General features: G+C 41.9%; 1 protein-coding gene across 2 annotated transcripts; it reads right to left on the bottom strand.

Annotated features, from left to right (window-relative positions):
- Window positions 1–16,125: 16,125 nt before the first annotated feature.
- LOC124029149 (basic immunoglobulin-like variable motif-containing protein) lies at window positions 16,126–18,628 on the bottom strand. 2 transcript variants are annotated; one of them, XM_046340971.1, is made up of 2 exons: window positions 18,324–18,628; window positions 16,126–16,932 (listed from the first exon to the last, which is right to left on the bottom strand). In XM_046340971.1, exon 2 carries the CDS (start codon window positions 16,850–16,852, stop codon window positions 16,322–16,324), a length of 531 nt encoding a protein of 176 aa, XP_046196927.1. In that variant the 5' UTR covers window positions 16,853–16,932; window positions 18,324–18,628; the 3' UTR covers window positions 16,126–16,321. The 2 variants fall into 2 exon arrangements, with proteins under 2 accessions (XP_046196927.1, XP_046196926.1); XM_046340970.1 differs by having other exon boundaries at window positions 16,126–16,937; window positions 18,324–18,626.
- Window positions 18,629–18,863: the final 235 nt, after the last annotated feature.

Genomic DNA, 18,863 nt, shown 5'->3' with positions numbered 1-18,863 from the left:
TGAAAGCTGCCAGGGCTTATGGGGACATTGCTTACATCTGCTACGACAGGTTCTTTTGTCCCCCTCCTCCCAGAAGCCTGTGGGTTCGTTGCGCCAACCCCGCACCACACACACCAACTGACGATAGACTGCTGAATAATGTTTGTTGTTGTTGTTCTTGCTTTGTTCTTTTCCATATTATGTTCATCTCTGATCAGCTCCCCAGGAAAGGGCTGTAAATAGCCCAGATTAATATATGATGCCACGCATAAACCATGGTTCATGAAATCAATAATTGTTGAAAAATCAGATAACATTCATATATTAGCCATTTCTGAGACTCACTTGGATAATTCATTTTGATGATACAGCAGTATAAAGAATTATAGGGATACAACATCTATAGAGACAGACATGCTTATGGGGGAGGTGTTGCTGTATATATATATATATATATATATATATATATATATATATATATATATATATATATATATATATATATATATATATATTCAGAGCAAAGAGAGATCCCATGTCAGTGTTATTTAAAGTGTTGTGGTTGCCATGTCAAGTGTTATTTAAGTGTTGTGGTTGCCATGTCAAGTGTTATTTAAGTGTTGTGGTTGCCATGTCAAGTGTTATTTAAGTGTTGTGGTTGCCATGTCAAGTGTTATTTAAGTGTTGTGGTTGCCATGTTACCAAGTGATATAAGATGTTTGTGGTTGCCATGTCAAGTGTTATTTAAGTGTTGTGGTTGCCATGTCAAGGGTGTTATTTAAGTGTTGTGGTTGCCATGCCAAGTGTTATTTAAGTGTTGTGGTTGTCATGCCAAGTGTTATTTAAGTGTTATGGTTGCCATGTCAAGTGTTATTTAAGTGTTGTGGTTGCAGGTTCACCTGCCTCGCCTCGTCTGAAGCCTATTATTTAAGGGTGTTGCTATAGGCTACCAAGAGCTAACAGCCAGTATCTCGATAACGTGTGTGAAATGCTTGATAGTGTATGTGATGTAAACAGAGAGGTCTACTTTCTTAGGGACCTGAATATTGACTGGTTTTCATCAAGCTGCCCACTCAACAGGAAGCTTCTCACTGTAACCAGTGTCTGTAATCTGGTTCAGGTTATTAATCAACAGGAAGCTTCTCACTGTAACCAGTGTCTGTAATCTGGTTCAGGTAATTAATCAACAGGAAGCTTCTCACTGTAACCAGTGTCTGTAATCTGGTTCAGGTTATTAATCAACCAACTCACCAGGAAGCTTCTCACTGTAACCAGTGTCTGTAATCTGGTTCAGGTTATTAATCAACCCACTCAACAGGAAGCTTCTCACTGTAACCAGTGTCTGTAATCTGGTTCAGGTTATTAATCAACCCACTCAACAGGAAGATTCTCACTGTAACCAGTGTCTGTAATCTGGTTCAGGTTATTAATCAACCTCTCAACAGGAAGCTTCTCACTGTAACCAGTGTCTGTAATCTGGTTCAGGTTATTAATCAACCCACTCAACAGGAAGCTTCTCACTGTAACCAGTGTCTGTAATCTGGTTCAGGTTATTAATCAACCCACTCACCAGGAAGATTCTCACTGTAACCAGTGTCTGTAATCTGGTTCAGGTTATTAATCAACCCTCTCAACAGGAAGCTTCTCACTGTAACCAGTGTCTGTAATCTGGTTCAGGTTATTAATCAACCCACTCAACAGGAAGCTTCTCACTGTAACCAGTGTCTGTAATCTGGTTCAGGTTATTAATCAACCCACTCACCAGGAAGATTCTCACTGTAACCAGTGTCTGTAATCTGGTTCAGGTTATTAATCAACCCTCTCAACAGGAAGCTTCTCACTGTAACCAGTGTCTGTAATCTGGTTCAGGTTATTAATCAACCCACTCACCAGGAAGCTTCTCACTGTAACCAGTGTCTGTAATCTGATTCAGGTTATTAATCAACCCACTCAACAGGAAGCTTCTCACTGTAACCAGTGTCTGTAATCTGGTTCAGGTTATTAATCAACCCACTCAACAGGAAGCTAATCACTGTAACCAGTGTCTGTAATCTGGTTCAGGTTATTAATCAACCCACTCAACAGGAAGCTAATCACTGTAACCAGTGTCTGTAATCTGGTTCAGGTTATTAATCAACCCACTCAACAGGAAGCTAATCACTGTAACCAGTGTCTGTAATCTGGTTCAGGTTATTAATCAACCTACCAGGGTGTTTACAAACACTACAGGAACAAGATCATCCACATGTATTGATCACATGTTTACTAATACTGTAGAACTTTGTTCTAAAGCTGTATCTGTTGGATGCAGTGATCACAATATAGTGGCTTTATACAGGAAAGAAAAACTGGGCCTAAAATAGTGTATAAGAGATTAGAGGTCGACCTCTATAAGAGATCATACAAAATATGTTGCTGTGACTCCAACATGGAGGATGTTCCAAATCTTTTGGCCCTCTACTGTTTTCTATTTTTTACCAAGGACCTTTTAAAAAAAGCCTGTGTGTCTATGTACCCGAGATGGCATAGCAGTTCAGACATCTTTTGTCCTCGTCTTGTCGAGTCCTGTATGTATGTATGTATGTATGTATGTATGTATATATATATATATATATATATATATATATATATATATATATATATATATATATATATTTACAACTTTTTTTCACATACATTTTATTTTTATTTTCCATCAACTCATCTTCAAAACACTCTCCTGCAACCCGCCTCACCAATTTATATTTATAAATAAGTATTATTTACCTCAAATCTGCAATCCTCCAAGAAGCTAGCCAGAAGCTAGCCAGAAACTCCAAGAAGCTAGCCAGAAACTCCAAGAAGCTAGCCAGAAACTAACCAGAAGCTAGCCAGAAACTCCAAGAAGCTAGCCAGAAACTAACCAGAAGCTAGCCAGAAACTCCAAGAAGCTAGCCAGAAACTAACCAGAAGCTAGCCAGGAGCTAGCTAGAAGCTAATCAGAAGCTAGTTCAGAAGCTAGTTAGCTTCTTTACTGGCAAATCGTTAGTATTCAGCTAACCACGGTTTGTGGTCATCAGCTATCCTTTAGCTCGAAAATCTATCGCCAGTTTTGTATGGCGCAGCGCGGCTCGGAACGGAACATACCGGACCAATTTTTCTCTCCATGTCCTTGGATTTCAACTGCTCTCTGGACATTCATTCCCGGATCTCACAGCTAGCTAGCTGCTATCCGTGTGTCTATCTGCTCTCTACCCGAAGGAGATCCGGCTGGCTCCTCCGTCGCGATGTTACCTGAACGCTCATCTGCGTGCTCTGGACACCATATGTGAACTGATTGCCCCCATCTATCTTCAGAGCTCGTGCTGCTAGGCGACCTAAACTGGAACATGCTTAACACCCCAGCCATCCTACAATCTAAACTTGATGCCCTCAATCTCACTCAAATTATCAATGAACCTACCAGGTACCACCCCAAAGCCTTAAACACGGGCACCCTCATAGACATCATCCTAACCAACTTCCCCTCTAAATACACCTCTGCTGTTTTCAACCAAGATCTCAGTGATCACTGCCTCATTGCCTGCATCCGTAATGGGTCAGCGGTCAAACGACCTCCACTCATCACTGTAAAACACTCCCTGAAACACTTCAGCGAGCAGGCCTTTCTAATCGACCTGGCCGGTGTATCCTGGAAGGATATCGATCTCATCCCGTCAGTAGAGGATGCCTGGATATTTTTTTGAAATGCCTTCCTAACCATCTTAAATAAACATGCCCCATTCAAGAAATTTAGAACCAGGAACAGATATAGCCCTTGGTTCTCCCCAGACCTGACTGCCCTTAACCAACACAAAAACATCCTATGGCGTTCTGCATTTGCATCGAACAGCCCCGTGATATGCAGCTGTTCAGGGAAGCTAGAAACCGTTATACACAGGCAGTTAGAAAAGCCAAGGCTAGCTTTTTCAAGCAGAAATTTGCTTCCTGCAACACTAACTCAAAAAAGTTCTGGGACACTGTAAAGTCCATGGAGAATAAGAACACCTCCTCCTAGCTGCCCACTGCACTGAAGATAGGAAACACTGTCACCACTGATAAATCCACCATAATTGAGAATTTCAATAAGCATTTTTCTACGGCTGGCCATGCTTTCCACCTGGCTACTCCTACCCCGGTCAACAGCACTGCACCCCCAACAGCAACTCACCAAAGCCTTCCCCATTTCTCCTTCTCCCAAATCCGTTCAGCTGATGTTCTGAAAGAGCTGAAAAATCTGGACCCCTACAAATCAGCCGGGCTAGACAATCTGGACCCTTTCTTTCTAAAATTATCTACCGAAATTGTTGCCACCCCTATTACTAGCCTGTTCAACCTCTCTTTCGTGTCGTCTGAGATTCCCAAAGATTGGAAAGCAGCTGCGGTCATCCCCCTCTTCAAAGGGGGGATACTCTTGACCCAAACTGCTACAGACCTATATCTATCCTACCATGCCTTTCTAAGGTCTTCGAAAGCCAAGTCAACAAACAGATTACCGACCATTTCGGTACTCACCATACCTTCTCTGCTATGCAATCTGGTTTCAGAGCTGGTCATGGGTGCACCTCAGCCACGCTCAAGGTCCTAAACGATATCTTAACCGCCATCGATAAGAAACATTACTGTGCAGCCGTATTCATTGATCTGGCCAAGGCTTTCGACTCTGTCAACCACCACATCCTCATCGGCAGACTCGACAGCCTTGGTTTCTCAAATGATTGCCTCGCCTGGTTCACCAACTACTTCTCTGATAGAGTTCAGTGTGTCAAATCGGAGGGTCTGCTGTCCGGACCTCTGACAGGGGTGCCACAGGGTTCAATTCTTGGACCGACTCTCTTCTCTGTATACATCAATGAGGTCGCTCTTGCTGCTGGTGAGTCCCTGATCCACCTCTACACAGACGACACCATTCTGTATACTTCCGGCCCTTCTTTGGACACTGTGTTCACAACCTCCAAACGAGCTTCAATGCCATACAACTCTCCTTCCGTGGCCTCCAATTGCTCTTAAATACAAGTAAAACTAAATGCATGCTCTTCAACCGATCGCTACCTGCACCTACCCGCCTGTCCAACATCACTACTCTGGACGGCTCTGACTTAGAATACGTGGACAACTACAAATACTTAGGTGTCTGGTTAGACTGTAAACTCTCCTTCCAGACCCATATCAAACATCTCCAATCCAAAGTTAAATCTAGAATTGGCTTCCTATTTCCCAACAAAGCATCCTTCACTCATGCTGCCAAACATACCCTTGTAAAACTGACCATCCTACCAATCGACTTTGGCGATGTCATTTACAAAATAGCCTCCAATACCCTACTCAACAAATTGGATGCAGTCTATCACAGTGCAATCCGTTTTGTCACCAAAGCCCCATATACTACCCACCATTGCGACCTGTACGCTCTCGTTGGCTGGCCCTCGCTTCATACTGTCGCCAAACCCACTGGCTCCATGTCATCTACAAGACCCTGCTAGGTAAAGTCCCCCTTATCTCAGCTCGCTGGTCACCATAGCATCTCCCACCTGTAGCACACGCTCCAGCAGGTATATCTCTCTAGTCACCCCAAAACCAATTCTTTCTTTGGCCGCCTCTCCTTCCAGTTCTCTGCTGCCAATGACTGGAACGAACTACAAAAATCTCTGAAACTGGAAACACTTATCTCCCTCACTAGCTTTAAGCACCAACTGTCAGAGCATCTTACAGATTACTGCACCTGTACATAGCCCACCTATAATTTAGCCCAAACAACTACCTCTTTCCCAACTGTATTTAATTTATTTATTTATTTTGCTCCTTTGCACCCCATTATTTTTATTTCTACTTTGCACATTCTTCCATTGCAAATCTACCATTCCAGTGTTTTACTTGCTATATTGTATTTACTTTGCCACCATGGCCTTTTTTGCCTTTACCTCCCTTATCTCACCTCATTTGCTCACATCGTATAAAGACTTGTTTATACTGTATTATTGACTGTATGTTTGTTTTACTCCATGTGTAACTCTGTGTCGTTGTATCTGTCGAACTGCTTTGCTTTATCTTGGCCAGGTCGCAATTGTAAATGAGAACTTGTTCTCAACTAGCCTACCTGGTTAAATAAAGGTGTTCTCAACTTGCCTACCTGGTTAAATAAAGGTGTTCTCAACTAGCCTACCTGGTTAAATAAAGGTATTCTCAACTAGCCTACCTGGTTAAATAAATGTGTTCTCAACTGGCCTACCTGGTTAAATAAAGGTGAAATAAAATGTTTTAAAAAATGTACGCTGATGATTAAACCCTGTATGCGTCAGCAACCACAGCTAGTGAAATCATTGCAACCCTAAACAAAGAGTTGCAGTCTGTTTTAGAATGGGTGGCCAATAATAAACTGGTCCTGAACATCTCTAAAACTAAGGGCATTGTATTTAGTACAAATCAATATCCAAATTCTAGACCTGAGCTGAATCTGACTATTGACCAAGTTGAGGAGGCTACAGTTTACTTGCAGTTTCCTTAGATTGTAAACTGTCGTGGTCAAAACATATAGATTCAATGGTTGTAACAATGGGGAGAGGTCTGTCTGTAATATAGAGATGGGGAGAGGTCTGTCTGTAATATAGAGATGGGGAGAGGTCTGTCTGTAATATAGAGATGGGGAGAGGTCTGTCTGTAATAAAGAGATGGGGAGAGGTCTGTCTGTAATAAAGAGATGGGGAGAGGTCTGTCTGTAATAAAGAGATGGGGAGAGGTATGTCTGTAATATAGAGATGGGGAGAGGTCTGTCTGTAATATAGAGATGGGGAGAGGTCTGTCTGTAATTTAGAGATGGGGAGCGGTCTGTCTGTAATAAAGATATGGGGAGAGGTCTGTCTGTAATAAAGAGATGGGGAGAGGTCTGTCTGTAATAAAGAGATGGGGAGAGGTCTGTCTGTAATATAGAGATGGGGAGAGGTCTGTCTGTAATATAGAGATGGGGAGAGGTCTGTCTGTAATAAAGAGATGGGGAGAGGTCTGTCTGTAATAAAGAGATGGGGAGAGGTCTGTCTGTAATATAGAGATGGGGAGAGGTCTGTCTGTAATATAGAGATGGGGAGAGGTCTGTCTGTAATATAGAGATGGGGAGAGGTCTGTCTAATAAAGAGATGGGGAGAGGTCTGTCTGTAATATAGAGATGGGGAGAGGTCTGTCTGTAATAAAGAGATGGGGAGAGGTATGTCTGTAATAAAGAGATGGGGAGAGGTCTGTCTGTAATAAAGAGATGGGGAGAGGTCTGTCTGTAATATAAAGATGGGGAGAGGTCTGTCTGTAATATAGAGATGGGAAGAGGTCTGTCTGTAATATAGAGATGGGGAGAGGTCTGTCTGTAATAAAGAGATGGGGAGAGGTCTGTCTGTAATAAAGAGATGGGGAGAGGTCTGTATGTAATATAGAGATGGGGAGAGGTCTGTCTGTAATAAAGAGATGGGGAGAGGTCTGTCTGTAATAAAGAGATGGGGAGAGGTCTGTCTGTAATATAGAGATGGGGAGAGGTCTGTCTGTAATATAGAGATGGGGAGAGGTCTGTCTAATAAAGAGATGGGGAGAGGTCTGTCTGTAATATAGAGATGGGGAGAGGTCTGTCTGTAATATAGAGATGGGGAGAGGTCTGTCTGTAATATAGAGATGGGGAGAGGTCTGTCTAATATAGAGATGGGGAGAGGTCTGTCTGTAATATAGAGATGGGGAGAGGTCTGTCTGTAATAAAGAGATGGGGAGAGGTCTGTCTGTAATATAGAGATGGGGAGAGGTCTGTCTGTAATATAGAGATGGGGAGAGATCTGTCTGTAATAAAGAGATGGGGAGAGGTCTGTCTGTAATATAGAGATGGGGAGAGGTCTGTCTGTAATATAGAGATGGGGAGAGGTCTGTCTGTAATATAGAGATGGGGAGAGGTCTGTCTGTAATAAAGAGATGGGGAGAGGTCTGTCTGTAATATAGAGATGGGGAGAGGTCTGTCTGTAATATAGAGATGGGGAGAAGTCTGTCTGTAATATAGAGATGGGGAGAGGTCTGTCTGTAATAAAGAGATGGGGAGAGGTCTGTCTAATAAAGAGATGGGGAGAGGTCTGTCTGTAATATAGAGATGGGGAGAGGTCTGTCTGTAATATAGAGATGGGGAGAGGTCTGTCTGTAATAAAGAGTTGGGGAGAGGTCTGTCTGTAATATAGAGATGGGGAGAGGTCTGTCTGTAATATAGAGATGGGGAGAAGTCTGTCTGTAATATAGAGATGGGGAGAGGTCTGTCTGTAATATAGAGATGGGGAGAGGTCTGTCTGTAATAAAGAGATGGGGAGAGGTCTGTCTGTAATATAGAGATGGGGAGAGGTCTGTCTGTAATATAGAGATGGGGAGAGGTCTGTCTGTAATATAGAGATGGGGAGAGGTCTGTCTGTAATATAGAGATGGGGAGAGGTCTGTCTGTAATATAGAGATGGGGAGAAGTCTGTCTGTAATATAGAGATGGGGAGAGGTCTGTCTGTAATATAGAGATGGGGAGAGGTCTGTCTAATAAAGAGATGGGGAGAGGTCTGTCTGTAATATAGAGATGGGGAGAGGTCTGTCTGTAATATAGAGATGGGGAGAGGTCTGTCTGTAATAAAGAGATGGGAGAGGTCTGTCTGTAATATAGAGATGGGGAGAGGTCTGTCTGTAATATAGAGATGGGGAGAGGTCTGTCTGTAATAAAGAGATGGGGAGAGGTCTGTCTGTAATAAAGAGATGGGGAGAGGTCTGTCTGTAATATAGAGATGGGGAGAGGTCTGTCTGTAATATAGAGATGGGGAGAGGTCTGTCTGTAATATAGAGATGGGGAGAGGTCTGTCTAATATAGAGATGGGGAGAGGTCTGTCTGTAATATAGAGATGGGGAGAGGTCTGTCTGTAATAAAGAGATGGGGAGAGGTCTGTCTGTAATATAGAGATGGGGAGAGGTCTGTCTGTAATATAGAGATGGGGAGAGATCTGTCTGTAATAAAGAGATGGGGAGAGGTCTGTCTGTAATATAGAGATGGGGAGAGGTCTGTCTGTAATATAGAGATGGGGAGAGGTCTGTCTGTAATATAGAGATGGGGAGAGGTCTGTCTGTAATAAAGAGATGGGGAGAGGTCTGTCTGTAATATAGAGATGGGGAGAGGTCTGTCTGTAATATAGAGATGGGGAGAAGTCTGTCTGTAATATAGAGATGGGGAGAGGTCTGTCTGTAATATAGAGATGGGGAGAGGTCTGTCTAATAAAGAGATGGGGAGAGGTCTGTCTGTAATATAGAGATGGGGAGAGGTCTGTCTGTAATATAGAGATGGGGAGAGGTCTGTCTGTAATAAAGAGATGGGGAGAGGTCTGTCTGTAATATAGAGATGGGGAGAGGTCTGTCTGTAATATAGAGATGGGGAGAGGTCTGTCTGTAATAAAGAGATGGGGAGAGGTCTGTCTGTAATATAGAGATGGGGAGAGGTCTGTCTGTAATATAGAGATGGGGAGAAGTCTGTCTGTAATATAGAGATGGGGAGAGGTCTGTCTGTAATATAGAGATGGGGAGAGGTCTGTCTGTAATAAAGAGATGGGGAGAGGTCTGTCTGTAATATAGAGATGGGGAGAGGTCTGTCTGTAATATAGAGATGGGGAGAGGTCTGTCTGTAATATAGAGATGGGGAGAGGTCTGTCTGTAATATAGAGATGGGGAGAGGTCTGTCTGTAATATAGAGATGGGGAGAAGTCTGTCTGTAATATAGAGATGGGGAGAGGTCTGTCTGTAATATAGAGATGGGGAGAGGTCTGTCTAATAAAGAGATGGGGAGAGGTCTGTCTGTAATATAGAGATGGGGAGAGGTCTGTCTGTAATATAGAGATGGGGAGAGGTCTGTCTGTAATATAGAGATGGGGAGAGGTCTGTCTGTAATATACAGATGGGGAGAGGTCTGTCTAATAAAGAGATGGGGAGAGGTCTGTCTGTAATATAGAGATGGGGAGAGGTCTGTCTGTAATATAGAGATGGGGAGAGGTCTGTCTGTAATATAGAGATGGGGAGAGGTCTGTCTAATATAGAGATGGGGAGAGGTCTGTCTAATATAGAGATGGGGAGAGGTCTGTCTGTAATATAGAGATGGGGAGAGGTCTGTCTGTAATAAAGAGATGGGGAGAGGTCTGTCTGTAATATAGAGATGGGGAGAGGTCTGTCTGTAATATAGAGATGGGGAGAGATCTGTCTGTAATAAAGAGATGGGGAGAGTTCTGTCTGTAATATAGAGATGGGGAGAGGTCTGTCTGTAATATAGAGATGGGGAGAGGTCTGTCTGTAATATAGAGATGGGGAGAAGTCTGTCTGTAATATAGAGATGGGGAGAGGTCTGTCTGTAATATAGAGATGGGGAGAGGTCTGTCTGTAATATAGAGATGGGGAGAGGTCTGTCTGTAATAAAGAGATGGGGAGAGGTCTGTCTGTAATATAGAGATGGGGAGAGGTCTGTCTGTAATATAGAGATGGGGAGAGGTCTGTCTGTAATAAAGAGATGGGGAGAGGTCTGTCTGTAATATAGAGATGGGGAGAGGTCTGTCTGTAATATAGAGATGGGGAGAAGTCTGTCTGTAATATAGAGATGGGGAGAGGTCTGTCTGTAATATAGAGATGGGGAGAGGTCTGTCTGTAATAAAGAGATGGGGAGAGGTCTGTCTGTAATATAGAGATGGGGAGAGGTCTGTCTGTAATATAGAGATGGGGAGAGGTCTGTCTGTAATATAGAGATGGGGAGAGGTCTGTCTGTAATATAGAGATGGGGAGAGGTCTGTCTGTAATATAGAGATGGGGAGAAGTCTGTCTGTAATATAGAGATGGGGAGAGGTCTGTCTGTAATATAGAGCTGGGGAGAGGTCTGTCTAATAAAGAGATGGGGAGAGGTCTGTCTGTAATATAGAGATGGGGAGAGGTCTGTCTGTAATATAGAGATGGGGAGAGGTCTGTCTGTAATAAAGAGATGGGAGAGGTCTGTCTGTAATATAGAGATGGGGAGAGGTCTGTCTGTAATATAGAGATGGGGAGAGGTCTGTCTGTAATATAGAGATGGGGAGAGGTCTGTCTGTAATAAAGAGATGGGGAGAGGTCTGTCTGTAATATAGAGATGGGGAGAGGTCTGTCTGTAATATAGAGATGGGGAGAGGTCTGTCTGTAATATAGAGATGGGGAGAGGTCTGTCTGTAATATAGAGATGGGGAGAGGTCTGTCTGTAATAAAGAGATGGGAGAGGTCTGTCTGTAATATAGAGATGGGGAGAGGTCTGTCTGTAATATAGAGATGGGGAGAGGTCTGTCTGTAATATAGAGATGGGGAGAGGTCTGTCTGTAATATAGAGATGGGGAGAGGTCTGTCTGTAATAAAGAGATGGGGAGAGGTCTGTCTGTAATATAGAGATGGGGAGAGGTCTGTCTGTAATATAGAGATGGGGAGAGGTCTGTCTGTAATATAGAGATGGGGAGAGGTCTGTCTGTAATATAGAGATGGGGAGAGGTCTGTCTGTAATAAAGAGATGGGGAGAGGTCTGTCTGTAATATAGAGATGGGGAGAGGTCTGTCTGTAATATAGAGATGGGGAGAGGTCTGTCTGTAATATAGAGATGGGGAGAGGTCTGTCTGTAATATAGAGATGGTGAGAGGTCTGTCTGTAATATAGAGATGGGGAGAGGTCTGTCTGTAATATAGAGATGGGGAGAGGTCTGTCTGTAATATAGAGATGGGGAGAGGTCTGTCTGTAATAGAGATGGGGAGAGGTCTGTCTGTAATATAGAGATGGGGAGAGGTCTGTCTGTAATATAGAGATGGGGAGAGGTCTGTCTGTAATATAGAGATGGGGAGAGGTCTGTCTGTAATATAGAGATGGGGAGAGGTCTGTCTGTAATATAGAGATGGGGAGAGGTCTGTCTGTAATATAGAGATGGGGAGAGGTCTGTCTGTAATATAGAGATGGGGAGAGGTCTGTCTGTAATATAGAAATGGGGAGAGGTCTGTCTGTAATATAGAGATGGGGAGAGGTCTGTCTGTAATATAGAGATGGGGAGAGGTCTGTCTGTAATATAGAGATGGGGAGAGGTCTGTCTGTAATATAGAGATGGGGAGAGGTCTGTCTGTAATATAGAGATGGGGAGAGGTCTGTCTGTAATATAGAGATGGGGAGAGGTCTGTCTGTAATATAGAGATGGGGAGAGGTCTGTCTGTAATATAGAGATGGGGAGAGGTCTGTCTGTAATATAGAGATGGGGAGAGGTCTGTCTGTAATATAGAGATGGGGAGAGGTCTGTCTGTAATATAGAGATGGGGAGAGGTCTGTCTGTAATATAGAGATGGGGAGAGGTCTGTCATGTGACCTACTGGTTGTGTGTGTGTACTGACATGTGACCTACTGGCTGTGTGTATGTACTGAGATGTGACCTACTGGTTGTATGTACTGACATGTGACCTACTGGTTGTGTGTATGTACTGACATGTGACCTACTGGTTGTGTGTATGTACTGACATGTGACCTACTGGTTGTGTGTATCTGATAGATGTAATGTCTTTTTCATTATTTGTCGGACCCCAGTAAGACTAGCTGTCGGATCCTTAAAATGTTTTAATCAAATGCCTATCTGTGGTCTCACTGCCTGTCTGTGGTCTCACTGCCTGTCTGTGGTTTCTCTGCCCGTCTGTGGTCTCACTGCCTGTCTGTGGTCTCACTGCCTGTCTGTGGTCTCACTGCCTGTCTGTGGTCTCACTGCCTGTCTGTGGTTTCTCTGCCCGTCTGTGGTCTCACTGCCTGTCTGTGGTCTCACTGCCTGTCTGTGGTCTCACTGCCTGTCTGTGGTCTCACTGCCTGTCTGTGGTCTCACTGCCTGTCTGTGGTTTCTCTGCCCGTCTGTGGTCTCACTGCCTGTCTGTGGTCTCACTGCCTGTCTGTGGTCTCACTGCCTGTCTGTGGTCTCACTGCCTGTCTGTGGTCTCACTGCCCGTCTGTGGTCTCACTGCCCGTCTGTGGTCTCACTGCCTGCCTGTGGTCTCACTGCCTGTCTGTGGTCTCACTGCCTGTCTGTGGTCTCACTGCCTGTCTGTGGTTTCACTGCCTGTCTGTGGTTTCACAGCCTGTGTTGAAGAGGAGTATCATGAGGGTTTCAAAATTCTGGGAAACATTCAAATGTCCTGGTTTTCCAGAATTCCTGGTTGGAGGATTACAGATTTCCTTCTTATTTCCACCTGTTTCCGGAGACTATTCTGGCATTTCAGGGAAAACAGGGAATTTATTGAAAGTTCATGGGAATTCTGCACCTCTAATCAGTAAATAGATAAACTAAATAGATAAACTAATAAACTAAATAGATAAACTAATAAACTAAATAGATAAACTAATAAACTAAATAGATAAACTAATAAACTAAATAGATAAACTAATAAACTAAATAGATAAACTAATAAACTAAATAGATAAACTAATAAACTAAATAGATAAACTAATAAACTAAATAGATAAACTAATAAACTAAATAGATAAACTAATAAACTAAATAGATAAACTAATAAACTAAATAGATAAACTAATAAACTAAATAGATAAACTAAATAGATAAACTAAATAGATAAACTAAATAGATAAACTAAATAGATAAACTAATAAACTAAATAGATAAACTAATAAACTAAATAGATAAACTAATAAACTAAATAGATAAACTAATAAACTAAATAGATAAACTAATAAACTAAATAGATAAACTAATAAACTAAATAGATAAACTAATAAACTAAATAGATAAACTAATAAACTAAATAGATAAACTAATAAACTAAATAGATAAACTAATAAACTAAATAGATAAACTAATAAACTAAATAGATAAACTAATAAACTAAATAGATAAACTAATAAACTAAATAGATAAACTAATAAACTAAATAGATAAACTAATAAACTAAATAGATAAACTAATAAACTAAATAGATAAACTAATAAACTAAATAGATAAACTAATAAACTAAATAGATAAACTAATAAACTAAATAGATAAACTAATAAACTAAATAGATAAACTAATAAACTAAATAGATAAACTAATAAACTAAATAGATAAACTAATAAACTAAATAGATAAACTAATAAACTAAATAGATAAACTAATAAACTAAATAGATAAACTAATAAACTAAATAGATAAACTAATAAACTAAATAGATAAACTAAATAGATAAACTAATAAACTAAATAGATAAACTAATAAACTAAATAGATAAACTAATAAACTAAATAGATAAACTAATAAACTAAATAGATAAACTAATAAACTAAATAGATAAACTAATAAACTAAATAGATAAACTAATAAACTAAATAGATAAACTAATAAACTAAATAGATAAACTAATAAACTAAATAGATAAACTAATAAACTAAATAGATAAACTAATAAACTAAATAGATAAACTAATAAACTAAATAGATAAACTAATAAACTAAATAGATAAACTAATAAACTAAATAGTATTCACCCCTCTTGGATTGTTTTCTAATTTTGCTACAAAGTGGGAATAAAATAGATTTAATTGTGATTTTTTTGTGTGTGTGTGTCATCGATCTACTACATAAAATACTCCATAATGCCAAAGTAAAGTCTGGTCAAGTTAATAATTATGCTGTGGACGATGTATTAAACCACACAGACACATCAAAGATACAGTCATCCTTCTGAACTGAGCTGCAGGAGAGGAAGGAAACTGAGCTACAGAACAGGAAGGAAACTGAGCTACAGAACAGGAAGGAAACTGAGCTACAGAACAGGAAGGAAACTGAGCTGCAGGAGAGGAAGGAAACTGAGCTACAGAACAGGAAGGAAACTGAGCTACAGAACGGGAAGGAAACTGAGACAGAACGGGAAGGAAACTGAGATACAGAACGGGAAGGAAACTGAGATACAGAACGGGAAGGAAACTGAGATACAGAACGGGAAGGAAACTGAGATACAGAACGGGAAGGAAACTGAGATACAGAACGGGAAGGAAACTGAGCTACAGAACGGGAAGGAAACTGAGCTACAGAACGGGAAGGAAACTGAGCTACAGAACAGGAAGGAACCTGAGCTACAGAACAGGAAGGAAACTGAGCTACAGAACAGGAAGGAAACTGAGCTACAGAACAGGAAGGAAACTGAGCTACAGAACAGGAAGGAAACTTATGTAAATGTAAAGCCTAACGTTAACACTCTGTAAAGCCTTAAGTAAATGTAAAGCCTAACGTTTGGGGCAAATCCAATACAACACGTCACTGAGTAAAAGCCTCCTTATTTTCAAGCGTGATGTTGGCTGCATCATGGTATGGGTATGCTTGACAATGGCAAAGACTGGGGCGTTTTTCAGGATGAAAATAAATGGGACGGAGCTAAGCGCATACAACATCCTAGAGGAAAACCTGGCTCAGTCTGCTTTTCACCAGACACTGGGAGATGAATTCACCTTTCAGCAGGTAAATAACCTAAAACACAAGGCCAAATCTACACTGGAGTTGTTTACCAAGAAGACAGTGAATGTTCCTCAATTTTGAGTGGCCAAGTTACAGTTTCTTCTTGAAATCTATGGCAAGACTTGAAAATTGCTGTCTAGTCATTATCCCCAACACCTTCACAGAGCTTGAAGTATTTTGAAAAGAATACTGAGTAAATGTTGCACAATCCAGGAGGAAAGCTCTTAAGAGACTTTACCAAAGAAAGACTCACAGACGTAATCGCTGCCAAAGGAGTTTCTGACAAGTATTTACTCAGGGGGGGTGGAAACGTATCTCATTAATGTATATTCATGCTTTATTTTTCAGTCATCTTTAAAATAATGGTAGGATTTTACTTCTACTTTGACAGAGTATTTTGTGTAGCTCATTGACAACAAAATGACAGTTTAATCCCACTTTGTAACACAATAACATGTGGTTCTGTAGCTCAGTTGGTAGAGCATGGCGCTTGTAATGCCAGGGTAGTGGGTTCGATCCCCGGGACCACCCATACGTAGAATGTATGCACACATGACTGTAAGTCGCTTTGGATAAAAGCGTCTGCTAAATGGCATATATTATTATATTATGTGAAGATATCCAAAGGGGGGGGTGAATACTTACGATTCCCACGGTACCAACAACAGATGGTCTGAACAACAGTTACAGGCACATATTTCTTAGTAACAGATGAATCAGCATGAGAACAATACTAAGTCATTCAAAGCATATTCATGAGACTAAAAACATACTGGAAATGATGTCTCCAAAAGCAAGCAGAACCCCTGTTTTATACTATATATTATTTAGGTTATTGATTTTGCTTACTTGTCCTGGGCTTTCGAGTTAGCACAGCATCAAAGTTAGTGGTATCAATCTCCCAAGCCAGGATAGGCTTGGTGTTGCTGCAGGACACCCCCTCCATGTCAAAGTCTTCATCTGAAGCCTCCTCTACACCTGCAGGCTGCCCCTGACCCTGAGACAGGTCCACAGTGTTGGACTTCACTAATGGGGTCCCGCTGCCATCCTGCTTGCTGTGGGCCACCTCTCTGGGGGTGCTGGGGAGCCGGTAGAGAGAGGCAGCCTGGTTGAGGAGGGCGTAGTCTGAGCAGACCGTGTAGAACTTCTCCCTGGAGTGAGTGACAGGGCAGGTCCACGGGAGCTGGAGCTCAGCGCTGGAGGCTCTCCGGGTCCTCAGGGAGTCCCGGGTGAGAGTGGTCAGTAGGCCGCGTTGGTCATCCTCTCTGTCAGGGGGTGGGGGTCGCTGGGACAAGGGCATAGCCTGGTCGCCTGGCTCACTCCCAGATACATTAGGTCCTGAACTATCCCCACTGTTAGGCATTGAAGAGAGGACTGGGATGTTGGATGAGAGAATTGTTTAAAGTTGAAGTGGTTGGTCTGTTTAGAGGGGTGGGTTGTCATCTATGCTGCAGAAAGGGTTAAACATATATATTTATTAAAACTTCAAATTGGGTTCAAATATATCAACCAGGAATTGTGTTTTTGGGCTTATAAAAGGTAACGTGTTGAAAGGTAATTCATAGTCAGTAACTAACATAGAATTGAAGGTATCCCAAAGGCCAGCAGATGGCGATGTTGAGTAATTTAATCTTACGGTCCAGATGGAATCTATCCAGCTGGCTATGCAGCTGTCTATGCACTCGTATCCCCCATGGACTGGTTTGTACATTAAACATTCTCCATTCAGGCTGTAAGGGTGTAATGTTCCTCCTGAACTCAATTGAATGGGGAGAAGGTCGGGAAAAAAACGGGTGGAATTTACATACTTTTTTTATGAAACACTATTTTCCACCACCATGCTAAAGTGGCTAATGCTACTTCCTGATGTTGTGTATCGTGTTCAGCCAATCAGACCAGGGGTGGGGAAAACAGACTGCTGCAACCTGATTGGCTGAACGTAATATGCAACATCCAGGACTAACATTAGCTACTCTAGCATGGTGGTGGAAACTGGTGCTTCATAAAGAAAGTATGGGGTCTCCTGAGTGGCGCAGAGGTCTAAGGCACTACATGCCAGGCTGTGTCACAACCGGCCGTGGCCGGGAGTCCCATAGGGTGGTGCACAATTGGCCCAGCGTCGTCTGGGTTAGGGGAGGGTTAGACCGGGGGTTTTCCATGGCTCATCGCGCTCTAGCGATTCCTTGTAGCGGGCCGGTCGCCTGCAAGCTGACCTCAGTCGTCAGTTGAACAGTGTTTCCTCCAACACATTGGTGCGGCTGGCTTCCTGGTTAAGAAGCAGTGTGGCTTGGCGGGTGATGTTTCAGTCCTTCGCCTCTCCCAAGCCCGTTGCAGCGATGAGACAAGATCGTAACTACCAATTGGATATCACAAACGTTTTATTTTTTATGCCTTATCACCATTAAATCTAGTTAAGGAGGAAAACTACACCCTTGCAGCCTCAATGGGAAATATTTTATGTACAACCCGGTTCAGGGATAGGTGCGTTCCCATTGAATGAATGGTCAAATGAAACGACTCAATATCGTTTCCTGCCAGCCTTTTGGCTAACTTTACGGCAAGCCCTGATATTAATTCAGCCATAACCTGATCTACAGTAGCATGAGCACTTGCTAAGGAGAATGTATTGGACATTGAGTACAAAACACACTTAGGAGTGGTGTAAATTATTATTTTTTTTACATTACACGGCCGTTCAATCATAAAGACAAAAATAAGAATATGTATTTTGCGCCCACTAGGCTAGACGGCCGTCACCACCTGTCATCTCAGAAGATGGCATCTGACACTCTGAAATATGCACGCAATAAACCTGTAACATTTGGTACACATACCTTGCATTGTGTCGTGGATTTTTAACTTGGTAGTTACCTAGGTAGCCACATAGTATGAATTTCTCCTGGTGGGATAAATAAGCTGTTGTATATTGACGTCCTCCTCCTTCCGCTGTACAGTAATGATGAACTAACCCATTGCGTAACTAGGGGTGCTCAACCGTCATCTTCCACAATAATTTCTCACAGACAGTTCTAAATTAACGCTTTGCTAAAAAAAAAAATCAAATAAAAATGGAAGCTTAAAATGGTTCAATTTATAGGGATTTCACATTTACTGATCCTATTTCTTCATCATTTTACACACAATATTCGGCGTTCACGAAGGGTCATCAACCCCTAACCAGACATCCGGTTTTCTTTAACCAATCAGAATAAGCCTTTTGGCTATGTGGGGTGCACTTGATTTATACCTCGCTGGTATGGAACGCCGTTTTACACTATTCGAAGCGTCAAATAAGGACCTGAATGTGACTATCACGCCATGTAATCATTTAACACGTTCATTCATTGTTTATGTAATTATTACACATTGATTAG

The sequence above is a fragment of the Oncorhynchus gorbuscha genome, unplaced genomic scaffold (assembly GCF_021184085.1).
Source record: "Oncorhynchus gorbuscha isolate QuinsamMale2020 ecotype Even-year unplaced genomic scaffold, OgorEven_v1.0 Un_scaffold_5652, whole genome shotgun sequence".
In the NCBI taxonomy this organism is placed as follows: Eukaryota; Metazoa; Chordata; class Actinopteri; order Salmoniformes; family Salmonidae; genus Oncorhynchus; species Oncorhynchus gorbuscha.
The sequence above is the reverse complement of the archived record's forward strand: the minus strand, read 5'-3'. Positions and strand labels throughout refer to the sequence as shown.

What these genes read in the sequence shown, in the direction of transcription:
- LOC124029149 (XM_046340971.1), bottom strand. Translation starts at nt 16,852, where the DNA reads ATGCCTAACAGTGGGGATAGTTCAGGACCTAATGTATCTGGGAGTGAG.